Source organism: Nothobranchius furzeri, chromosome 4 (genome assembly GCF_043380555.1).
Source record: "Nothobranchius furzeri strain GRZ-AD chromosome 4, NfurGRZ-RIMD1, whole genome shotgun sequence".
In the NCBI taxonomy this organism is placed as follows: domain Eukaryota; kingdom Metazoa; phylum Chordata; class Actinopteri; order Cyprinodontiformes; family Nothobranchiidae; genus Nothobranchius; species Nothobranchius furzeri.
Window position 1 is genome coordinate 19,332,536 of NC_091744.1, and position 12,360 is coordinate 19,344,895.

General features: G+C 49.8%; 1 protein-coding gene across 1 annotated transcript in view; it reads left to right on the top strand.

The window, feature by feature from the left end:
* The first annotated feature begins 10,801 nt into the window (after positions 1-10,801).
* Positions 10,802-12,360, top strand: part of asah1b (N-acylsphingosine amidohydrolase (acid ceramidase) 1b) — a 45,114-nt gene continuing 43,555 nt past the window's right edge. Inside the window, exons 1-2 of the mRNA XM_054743805.2 lie at positions 10,802-10,930; positions 11,024-11,070. Of these exons, the coding sequence (XP_054599780.1) occupies positions 10,862-10,930; positions 11,024-11,070 (116 nt within the window). The 5' untranslated portion in view covers positions 10,802-10,861. The remainder of the gene's footprint in view (positions 10,931-11,023; positions 11,071-12,360) is intronic.

Sequence of the window (12,360 nt, forward strand, 5' to 3'; positions counted from 1 at the left end):
AGGCCAATGGCTGTGGGTCTGGCCGCTGAGCGGTCACGCTTAGAGGCTTCTGGGCTGCCGCATTATGTGGTCGCCACAATTCTGATTGCGCGGGCGCCCTCTACCGTCACATTTTATGCTGCTAAATGGGCAGCTTTCCAGAAATGGTGCACAGAGCGGAATGTTCAAGCGCTCTCTGTCAGAACCCAAGTCCCCAAACCAGCCAATCCCAGCTAGCCGACCTCCACCATGGACCACAACTCCCAGCATGCCCCTCGCGGGGATTCCCTCCACGTCGCACCTACGTCACGAACCGTGACTATATACGGAGGTCGCCTCACCACTCAGTCATCGTTTCTTCGGATCTATGATCAGAGTTTCCAAGCAACCGATCCATCTTACGAACTCTCAGCTCACAGTAAGAGTTCTTACTTACTTCTGGACACCCAGCATTTCTGTGTCCCTTCACTGACGCTCGAACACTTGGGGATTCCTAGATTAAACCATGAGCCGGCATTTCACCGACGCTGTCACTTCTGCGTCTGTGAGACCACGCTCTCTACAAGCTCAACTCCAGTATCCAGCTGACCAGTCTGACACTCTCCTGCCAGCTGGCGGATGTCCTATTGTTTCTGCAGATACTGATGGACAGGGGCCTCGCATTCAGCACTATTAAAACATATGCTGCAGCTATCTCATCCTGTCACCAGGGTTTTGGAGATAGATCTGTTTTCAGTCATCCCCTCACAAAACGTTTTCTAAAAGGTGCCAGAAGGAACAGACCTGTGTCTCGCCCGCTATTCCCCCAGTGGGACCTAACGGTGGTTCTGTGCGGCTTATCTGAAGCCCCATTTGAACCCTTGGACCAGGTCTCACTCAAGTTCCTGTCACTCAAAACGGCCTTGCTGCTGGCGCTGGCATCAGTCAAGAGGGTGAGCGACCTAACCGCCCTCTCAGTTGCTCACGCATGCCTCAGGATCCGGGAAGATGGTGGATCTGCTGTTTTATGCCCCAACCCAGCCTTTGTGTCCAAAAACATTAATACTTCCTTCAAATCCAGGTCAATTTCATTGGCTGGACTTTTTCCTCCTCCCCATAATTCTGATGAGGACGCGGCTTCCCACCTTCTCCGCCCGGTGCGCGCGCTCGCACGATATGTGTCACGCACTTCAGGGATTCGCCGCTCACAAAGCCTGTTTGTGCACTACAGAGACTCTTCCCTTGGGCAAACGCTGTCGACCCAGCGTCTTTCACACTGGCTATGTGACGCCATTTCACTCGCTTACACATCATCAGGGCGGGATCCTCCTGAGACACTCAGGGTTCACTCAGCCAGAGGGATTTCCTCTTCTGTGGCGCTCCACAGTGGTGTGTTGATGGAAGACATTTGTCAGGCTGCTTCATGGGCTTCACCCTGTTCCTTTACTCGTTATTATTTACAAGATGTGTCTTCAGGATCCATCACTCGTTCAGTGATTGGACCTCAGCAGGCTGAGTGAGAGCATTATGGCACCACATCAGCCCTACTGAATGAATTTCATCCTCTTGTGGATGATATTTTTTAGTGGGAACCCCACTCTTCTCTCTGGCTGCCTCAGCCTTTTAAGCACTGGGCTGAGGCTGAGCGACCCTCGCTAAAAGGAGACATGTTGGGTGTGTCCATTGGTTGAGCTAACCAGTGTAAACCCATCCAGCTGTGCATTATTCCAATAGCAGCTAGCTTAAGGGCTAAGACTAGACGAAATTGAACGTTGGTTACGTATTGTAACCCCAGATTTTATGAGTCTAGTCGCAGCCCTTAAGCAAATGGCCCCACTGGTTCTGTTAGGTCTAAGAGCCATCGGAGGCGAACAGTGGAGTCGCTCCACTTATATACCCACAGGGGTGCCCACCATTGGTGGGCGTACATTTAAGCTCTTCATGATTGGCTGATGCTGAGATCATCCTTCCAATAGCAACTAGTTTAAGGGTTTCACGAGCGTGCCGGTGAGAGAAACGGTGATCAGATGAGGATCTAAACGCGGGACAGGAAGACAGCCAGACAGGTAGGATGTTTAAAGGTTTTAATGATTAACACGCTGGACATGGGAACAATGAACCAACACAAGACACAGAACAGAAGGGGTTTAAATACAGGAGGACCGGGAGCTAAGGTGATTGGGAAAACGAGAGGCAGGTGGGAGTAATTAATGAGACACAAAGCTGAACCAAACAGGGAGACAGGACAGGGTGTGACAAAGGGCTGCGACTAGACTCATAGAATCTGGGGTTACAATACGTAACCAACGTTCTCTTGTCTTCGAACAGGCAGGCGTGTTTTGTAGGGGAGTGTTTTGTTGGGGGTGTGGTTTGTAGGGGCTGCGTCTGCAGCTAGACCTTACTTCATTCTTTTTTTTTTTTTTTTTTTTCTCTGGTGCTCACAGGGAGCAGACGCTTCTGCCTTTCCTCCTCCCTTATCTGTGTTTTCCCAAGGCTCTTTTTGTCCCGTCAGCCTACAGAGCGCTTCTCTGCATTTCCTCTGCAATCACCTTTTTATTTTTCAATATGGACTTAATTAATTGGTCATTCAACGCGATTGATAAGATTTTTTCTACAATGAGGACGGAGGAGGGGCTCACGCTTGTCCTCAGGGGACACATGCAGCGGGATACATGTTCGATTCCTGGAAAAAGTGGAATGTCATCTGTCTCTCTCAGCTGTCCATTGAGGATGTCGAAGATATGTGGATATTTGGCCTGATGATCGTTGGATTTCTTCTGATTGGAGTGGGAGGATATCTGGCTTTCCGTAAAATTGGGATGACGGGAGCGATTGGAGGGCGACCCGCATCCATGGACGGCACCGTCCGGGTGGATACCTCACAGACTGGGACGTTGCTCGAGGTGAATCGCAAGCTGGACAATGTCTTGGCTGCGTTACCGGTGTTAGCGCGCAGGATTGATAACATCTCGGAAAGGGTCACCGGACGGTGTGGAGATGTTTAATCACTGAATTGGCTTCACTGGAGGACTTGAATGATCAATACAGACTTAAGGCAGAGAGGAAAAATTGTCTCTGTCTGACCCAAAACAAAGTTCTGTTATCGAATCTGACGCCATAAGCAGCCTTGGAGTTGCATGCAAAACCCCCACGCTGGAAGGAATGCAGACAAATGCTGTGAATCTCTATCCACCCACCCCCCCCGCCTTCAGATTGTGCTCTCTACCGAGGTCATGAAGCTGAAGGACTCACTGCTCTCTGTGCTTCCCCTGACCTCCCTCCCACCTGCGGAGCCAGCTGGTGAGCGCCACACAGGCCGCCCCCGCTGATGAAACCAGGATCCCAGCCCCACCCCCCTACCTACCGGGTCTCATGTTGTGAACTGTGACGTTTGTTGCTTACATGTCGGGTGTTTTTTTTTTTTGCATTGGAGCGCTACACCCTGCTGGTGTAACTCTGTTAATGCCTTTTTTTCTCCCTCCCTGAACTTTCCTCATGTATTCCCTTACTCATCTACAAAGGAGCGCCGTTATGGCTGCTCTCATGGTCTGCCTGTATCTGTCTTGTCTATATGTGTGTGTGTGTGTAACCTTGGTCAGGTTGTACTGTGGAGTCAAGTTCCTACGCTCTGAAAGGAGCGCTGGCAATAAAATTCTTCTGATTCTGATTCTGATCCAACAGTGTTGGATCTCCCATACGACGTCGCATCATGGCGATCCAAACGATCCGACATGCTGGAGCAGTGTCAGTATGAATCAGCCTTTAGTCACAAACACAAATCTGCAGACACACAATCTGTAGAGTTTTCTTCCATAGGAAACATTTAACTCATTGGAATAATGAGCTGAACTCAAGGCACTGATAAGTAGGTTCAATTCTTTGTAAGCCTTTAGTCACAAACACAAATCTGCAGACACACAATCTGTAGAGATTTCTTCCATAGGAAACATTTAACTCATTGGAATAATGAGCTGAACTCAAGGCACTGATAAGTAGGTTCAATTCTTTGTAAAGTGTCTTGATATGACGTGATTTGGCGCTATATAAATAAAATGAATTAATTATACTTGCTGATATTCATCAGCAATTTTTCCTAATAGAGATTTCTTGTTCCAATATTCACATGGAAATGTGCCTACTTTCAAATGTATTATTGTTTTAAATGGATTAAATTGATGCAACACATTTTTTTATGTTTTTTAAATTTTATTTTAATTCCATATTTTTAAATGTCCATCTAGTAAACAAAGCTAGCTCGGTTCTGGGCTGCCCACTGGATTCAGTTGAGATGTGTGAAAGGAGGATGGTAATGAAGATGACCTCCATTAAAAAAACCTCCCACCCACTGCATTCCACTAGACCATGGACAGCTCCTTCAGTGGCAGACTGACTAGTAGCATTATTATTATTATTATAAATTTAATCTGGAGGCTGAACAGTTCTGATTGTATTTAATGTATCCAGTACCAGTGAAGTATGACTGTTTAGATTAGGGAGTTAGCCTACTATAACGTTGGTTACGTATTGTAACCCCAGATTCTATGAGTCTAGTCGCAGCCCTTAAGCGAGCTGCTATTGGAAGGATGATCTCCGCATCAGCCAATCATGAAGAGCTTAAATGTACGCCCACCAATAGTGGGCCCCCTCGTGGTATATAACCGCAGTGACCCCACTGCTCGCCTCCAATGGCTCTTATTCCATCATAACCAGTGGGGCCAAGTGGCTTAAGGGCTGCGACTAGACTCATAGAATCTGGGGTTACAATACGTAACCAACGTTCTATTTCGTCTAGTCTTAGCCCTTAAGCGAGCTGCTATTGGAATAAAGCGCAGCTGGATGGGTTTACGCCACACTGGTTAACACAACCAATGGACACACCCAATCAATCTCCTTTAGTGAGGGACGTTCAGCCTCAGACCAGGCTTAAAGACTGAGGCAGCCACGATAAGAGAGGGGCCCTCACTAAAAAAAACATCATCCACGAGAGGATGAAATCCATCTCAGCAAGGCCAATGAGGTGCCATAAGCATTCATTCAGCCTGCTGGGGTCCAAGCACTGAACGAGTGATGGAACCTGAAGACACATCTCGTAAATAATAACGAGTAAAGGAACAGGATGAAGCCCATGAAGCAGCCTGACAAATGTCTTCCATCGACACACCACTGTGGAGCGCCATCGAAGAGGAAATCCCCCTGGCTGAGTGAGCCCTGAGTGCCTCAGGGGAATCCTGCCCCGATGACGTGTAAGCGAGGGAAATGGCTTCACACAGCCAGTGCGAAAGACGCTGGGTCGACAGCGCCTGACCAAGGGAAGACTCCCTGTAGTGCACAAACAGGTTTTGTGAACGACGAATCTCCGAAGTGCGTGACACATACCGTACAAGCGCGCGCACCGGGCAGAGAAGGTGAGAAGCCGCTTCCTCCTCAGAATTATGGGGAGGAGGAAAAAGTCCAGCCAATGAAATTGACCTGGATTTGAAGGAAGCATTAATGCTTTTGGGCACAAAGGCTGGATTGGGGCATAAAACAGCAGACCCGCCATCTTCCCGGATCCTGAGGCATGCGGGAGCCACTGAAAGGGCGGTCAGGTCACTCACTCTCTTAACTGATGCTAGCGCTAGCAGCAATGCAGTTTTAAGTGACAGGAACTTGAGTGAGACCTGGTCCAAGGGTTCAAATGGGGCTTTGGATAAGCCGTGCAGAACCACCGTTAGATCCCACTGGGGAAAAAGCGGGCGGGACACAGGTCTGTTCCTCCTGACACCTTTTAGAAAACGTTTTGTGAGGGGATGATTGAAAACAGATCTATCTCCAAACCCTTGGTGACAGGATGAGATAGCTGCAGCATATGTTTTAATAGTGCTGAATACGAGGCCCCTGTCCATCAGTATCTGCAGAAACGATAGGACATCCGCCAGCTGGCAGGAGAGCGCTTGAACATTCCGCTCTGTGCACCATTTCTGGAAAGCTGCCCATTTAGCAGCGTAAGACGCAATGGTAGAGGGCGCCCGCGCACTCTGAATCGTGGCGACCACATCATGCGGCAGCCCAGAAGCCTCTAAGCGTGACCGCTCAGCGGCCAGACCCACAACCGTTGGCCTATTTCCGGAGGATGTTTGATTATTCCATCCGCCTGGAGAAGGGCGTCCGCCCTCCACGGGAGCCTCCACGGGGAGCCGGACACTAGCGCTTGCAGGTCCGGAAACCATGACGCGGACAAGCGCCTGGGAGCCACCAGAATCACCGAGAGCCGTTCCGACCGAATTCGGTCTAAGAGACGGGGAATCAGAGGGACTGGTGGAAACGCATAAAGGAGCGCTCGAGGCCAGGGCTGGTGTGAGAAGGCGTCCGCCCCGAGCGGAGGTCCGTCCCGGGGACTCAGGGAAAACCACAGGCGACACTGAGCGTTTTCGCGAGCCGCAAACAGATCCACAGACGGTTCCCCGAACCTGATCCAGATCTGTGATATCAGTGCGGGATGCAGACGCCAGTCGGAGTCGCGGGGTCCCCCTCTCGACAGGATGTCTGCCGCTACATTCAGGTCCCCCGGAATGTAGATGGCTCTGATGGACAGCAGGTGGACATGTGTCCAACACAGTAAATCTGTGGCGACACGCAACAGAGGGAGGGATCGAACTCCCCCTTGGCGATTTATGTAGGCTGCCGCCACCTGGTTGTCTGTGTGAACTTCGACTTGACGGCCCTCGAGAAGGGCAGCAAAGTGTCTGATCACATTCCTCACTGTCATAAGCTCCAACACATTTATGTGCTCGTGCGTGTGGGAGGGCCAACGATCTGCCACCGTATGGGACAAGCACGTGCCCCCCCACCTCGACAGTGACGCATCCGTAAACACAGATACGTGTGACGCAGGACGTCCGATGGGAACCCCGCGTGAGAGGATGCAGGGGTTCCCCCAGTGAGCGAGGTCCCCGCCCACTGAAGGGGGAATCCTCAACATACGTCTCTTCTGACGTATCGGGTGCAACCGGAGGCGGGTGAACCAACGTTGCAAGCGCCTCGTGTGCAGCAAGCCTAGCGGCACCACCGAATGGGCTGCGGACATCATGCCCAGGAGTTTCATGACTAACAGGGCTCTCACGATCTTGCGGGGTTGTACACGGGAGATCACCGTGGAGAGATCTGCCGCTCTTGCAGGCGACAAACGTGCTCTCATTAGGGAGGCGTCCAACTCCACCCCGAGATACACAATCGAATGGGATGGAAGAACGGAGCTCTTTTCCCAGTTTATAGAAAACCCCAGGGTCGACAGATGCTCTGTCAACCTCCTGGTTTGCTGTGACGCCTCGTCCTTGGACCGAGCGCACAGGAGAAGATCGTCCAAGTAAAATAAAACCCTCATTCCCTCCGTGCGCAGTGGCTGCAGCGCGGTCTCCAGACATTTGGAGAAGGTGCGCGGGGCTAGCGAGTAGCCGAAAGGGAGGCGATTGAACTGATATTGAACTCCCTTGAATGAAAAACGCAGAAACTTCCGGTGATTTGGAATTACTGGTATGTGGAAGTATGCGTCTTTCAGGTCGATTGACGTGAACCAATCCCTGGGGCGCACATATTCCAGGACTTGTCTCATCGTTAACATGCGGAAATGCATTACTGCTATGGAGCAGTTGAACAGGGACAGGTCGAGAATCGGTCTCATTCCTCCCGACTTCTTCGGTACTATGAAGTAGCGGGAGTAGAAGCCCGAGAGCTCTTGTCCGCGAGGGACTCGTGAAATAGCGTCCTTGGACAGAAGTTCCCGCTACTCCAGCTCTAGGGCCTGAGACTGTACTTGCGATGTGAACGTCGTCTCCACGATCCCGTTGAAGGGAGGTGGAGTGACCTGAAAATGAAGTGTGTGACCACAATGAATGGTGTCTGAAATCCATTTGCTCATGATACAAAGGCGGCGCCACTCGTGTGCGCGTTCCGACAGTGGACGCGTGTGCACGGTCACGTGAGCAACGACTGAGGGTTGTGCATGCGCCCTTACCGCCGTCGCCCGTACCAGAGAACTGGGGGCAACCCATGGAGGGCTGCGCTCGAAAGGGCAAGTGCGAAACAGCTGGAACAGGCTGGTCCGCACCGCGGAGCGTGGAGTCCGAGAGTGAAGGACGAGTGGGAGCCGAGCCTGTGCACGGGGGCGACAGAGTGCCAGCGGATGAAGCCGCGCACTGTGCCGCCGCGCGTGGTCGAGACAGCGACCTGACATCTCGCCCCACCCGACGATGTAGTGAGAGCTGGGAGAGTTGGGCCCGGCCGGATGCTGGGGCCGGAGCGCAAATGGAGCGCACCCTTACGGTTGGCCGTATATTATGACTGCCTGCAGGAACATGTATGCGTGCAGCAGTGCTTGGTGTGGGGAACATGTGTGAGAACTCGGCAGAGGATTCTGCGGAGGACTGTAGGATTGTGCTCTTTGAGTGACATGTTTTGGGTTTTATTTCAAAACCAACATCAACATCATTACAATCATGTACACACACATTCCCCCCAAAGAGTCACTTCCGTGGCTGCTTTCGGCGAGGCTCGTGCACCTGGGACTGCCAAGACGGCGTCTGCTGGCCCCGCCGGAACCGTTGCCCGCCATCTCGCTGGTCCCGCTGATGTGGAGCCGAAGCGGGAGGCCGGCTCCGTGGAGCGGACGGTGCAGCTGGGCGTTTAAAGCTTCCGCGCCGTTCGTCCCATCCTCTGGCAGAACGGCCGGAGTGCGAGGCTGACCGAGGGTGAACCAGGTCTCGTACCGTAGCCGATAGTTCGGCCGTCTTCTGAGCCCTCTCAATGACGCCCCTAAGATGGGGACCAAGCAGAACATCGGTGGTGATGGGACCGTCCAGCATCTCCCTTTGCAGATGTTCCGGAATGGAGGGCAGGGCCTTGAGCCAGATTGCTCGCTGGATGAGGGTCTGCCAGGCAGCGATGCGAGCAGAACCGGTGAGCACAGCAGCACACAAATTGAGGATAGCATCAGCAGTCTTAGTAATGACGGCTTTCGACTCCTCGGGGGCTTCCAGCTCCTCCATCATCCTCGAGACGCCGAAGGCAAGGAGGGCGATGTTATTCCCTGCAGCGCCGGTCTGAAAGGCACACTGATGTGCGCGGTCGGTGAGCCGCGTCAGCAGCTGGTCATGTTTTGAAGCGGGAACAGCTCGCGGGCCAGCGAGGTGGTTCTTGGCGCCAAACAGCGAGGCCAAGTCCGGCTCTAGCGGAGGAACGGACGGCCAGCCTTGGTCGGAAAACCCCTCGACCTTGGTGATGGGCGCATAGGTGGAGACTGGTGCCTTGAGCTTGGCAGGCTCGGAGAAGGCGGCAGACCAGCAGCTCATAGCAGCGGGAAAGCGCGGCCAAATAGGGTCTAGACAGCGTGTCTGAGTTGCCCCGAAGATTCCCGCCAAATCATCCGCTTCAGGCGGGGCTGGTTCTGGCACAGCTAGCCCCTTGTGGGCTGCTGCCGCAGAAATTATGGCGGGCAGCTCCTGGAGCAGTGCTCTTACTGCTGGCAGGGAGGAGCGAGAAGCCACTGGGGCAGAAGGACCCGCTGGGCGGAGCTCATCGACCTCCGTTATGTCTAGGAGGGATGCCGCCTCGTCGTAGTTCTCGCTGTCGGTGACGTCATCCAGCCGGTTGAAGCCAGCCGGCTCCTGACCGGCGTCGAAGAAATCCAACGCCTTGTCCAGCGGGTACGAGTCAGCCACCGGAAATTCTTCGTCGGCGGCGAGAGTGAAGTACTCGACCCGGCGAATCTTCTCTGCCACGGGCAGAGCGGCACAGAACGGGCACGAGGCCTGCGGGGTCAAGGCCAGGCCAGCGTGGTGAGCCCCGAGACAGACCTCACACTTAGCGTGCAGGTCTCCGCTGGAAATGGAGCCCGACTGGCAGGTCGGGCAGGGTCTGGCGTCGCTGGACATGGCTGGTAAGTCTTCTCGGATAATCTTGCTCTTTCTGGATAAATTTGCTCTTTAAGAAGCTCTCAGCTTGGCATGAAGAGAAAAAGGAGGCGAGCAGTGGGGTCACTGCGGTTATATACCACGAGGGGGCCCACTATTGGTGGGCGTACATTTAAGCTCTTCATGATTGGCTGATGCGGAGATCATCCTTCCAATAGCAGCTCGCTTAAGGGCTAAGACTAGACAAAATAGAACTTAATACTTTATTTTCACACTACTTGTTTCTGTTTTTCATGATTGTGTCTCGGGCTGGCGTGGCATTTTGTGCTCATTTCATCTTAACTGTACAATGTTTTTTTCTCGACTTCTGAATTGGACTGAGTTTGGAATAAAGAAGACTTGATTATCTTTAGTTGATTTCACTTGTGTTATTCTCTCGGAAAACAATGGTGGCTGTAAACGACTGTGACTACTGCAGTCATTTTGAAATCACAAAATTAATATTATTAAATAAAAACAGGTATTTTTCTTGCTATTATCAGTTAATTAAGAGTAAAACTCTACTTACCTGATATTAAACCAAACATAAATATACTCGGTAGAAAATTGTGGTTAACAAATATGTTTAGACGTTGTTTACATAGAAAAGGCATGTGTCACCAAAGGAAATGAGCGTTATCAACCACATAAGAGCGTTTTGTGGTTTACTTTCGGACAAATGTGGAGCTAACCACTAACGTGTTTTCTCTGGGGGGTTATTATCTGCTTAGTGAATGTTTAACCAGAAGAATTCCCAATGTATATATTTAACCGTAGATTTTAATACCACAAAAGAATAAATTAAAATTAGAAATTTATTGGTAGAGAATGTGTTTAAATGTTTTGTTGGTTTTGAGCGAGTTGTTTTCTATCTCGGCAAAATGGTTCCGTCCGTGGTCACGAGGCAAGCAGAAGTCACTTCCGCAAACTCATTGATAAACATCAGCCGCAGTGGGTGTTCGACAGTACCTTTCATAATGGAGTACTGTATGGTTCTCGTTTTAGCTGCTTTCTGCTCCGTCGCATCAACACAGTTTTTACCACCGGTAAGCGCCATTTCTGCTCGGTCCCACTTTCAGACAGTTGTAGGCTGACTCTACAGTCTGGATGTTTACAACTTTGCTGCCATTTCTTTACAGTACACAGAAGATTGTCGGACGGACATGTACCCTCCAAACGGCCCCACGTAAGTGTCTAAAATATTGTGTTGAGCTAAATGAGTCACTGTTGGAGCCGAGCGCTGCATTCACTTTCTCCTGTAAATCTCATTTTCAGCGGAATTAGCGATTATTGTTTGGGTATTGTGGTGGTTGTGTCTGCTTTATCAAGGATTTTTCATTCGCATTTTATTGTCAGCTGCTATGTTTTCGTAGCAACAGCTGAATACTTGTTCAATTCCCATTTTCTTATCAATTAAACTTGTCCATCACTGATCACAGAAATCCAGAGTAATCTGTTTTCAGATTATCTCAGCGGAACACTGACTGCTCTTCTGCATTTGTATAATATGAAGTTTTTTCATTTGTTCTTTTTAAATAAAGCACATTAATAACTAGAAAATTTTATTTATTGCACAAATGCTGTTTGAATGCTGGATAGCTGAAACTGTAAGCTGAAACTAAGCAAAACTGTCAAAATGAGCTGAATGTTTTGAAAGATGTAGAAGCAAAAAGCACCAACAAGCAAATAAATCACAAAAAGTAAGTGAAGAATGGAGAAAAATAATCCTAAATGGCAAAAAACTGAAATCTGTGAACATTGTATAGAAACTGGACAGCTAAAATGTCTAAACACCTGTTATTTCATCTTTGGTGTGTTCTTGCTGTGTTGTAGGGCTGCACGATATTAGGAAAACCTGCGATGTTCGATAACAGTGCTTAATATTGCGATATCGATATTACTCACGATAAATGAACAAATACTAAAGTATGCAGTGTTGATGTCATCTGGCGTGTGACGTCTGCTCTGGGTTCAAAGCAAACAAAAACTAATGCATGAATTCCATTACAACATAACATTTTTATTGCAAAAACATGCAGCTGCACCTGCTACTGTATTAGCAGCTGCACCTGCTACTGTATTAGCAGCTGCACCTGCTACTGTATTAGCAGCTGCACCTGCTACTGTATTAGCAGCAAAACAACAAACTGCATACATGCAGTTTCTCAGTGACTTTAAAACATCACCTCCACCATAAAACTTTTTCTGATGCTCCAAATACAGAAAAACATCCCTTACCAGGGTTTTAGAATAAATAGTTTAAATGTTAAATAATAGTTAACATCACTTAAATGCAACAGCAAATTCTCTCATAGCTACTGAGCATTCTCTCCACTTATGTGGTTATGATATAAGGCTGTTGCTGTAATTGGTAAGTGAACTGTGCTGGGCCAAACTAGGAGAATATTAAGATTTTCTGAGGGAAAGAGAAAAACAAATGTCTACCTTTCAGAAGAGGAACTGGCAAAAAAATACA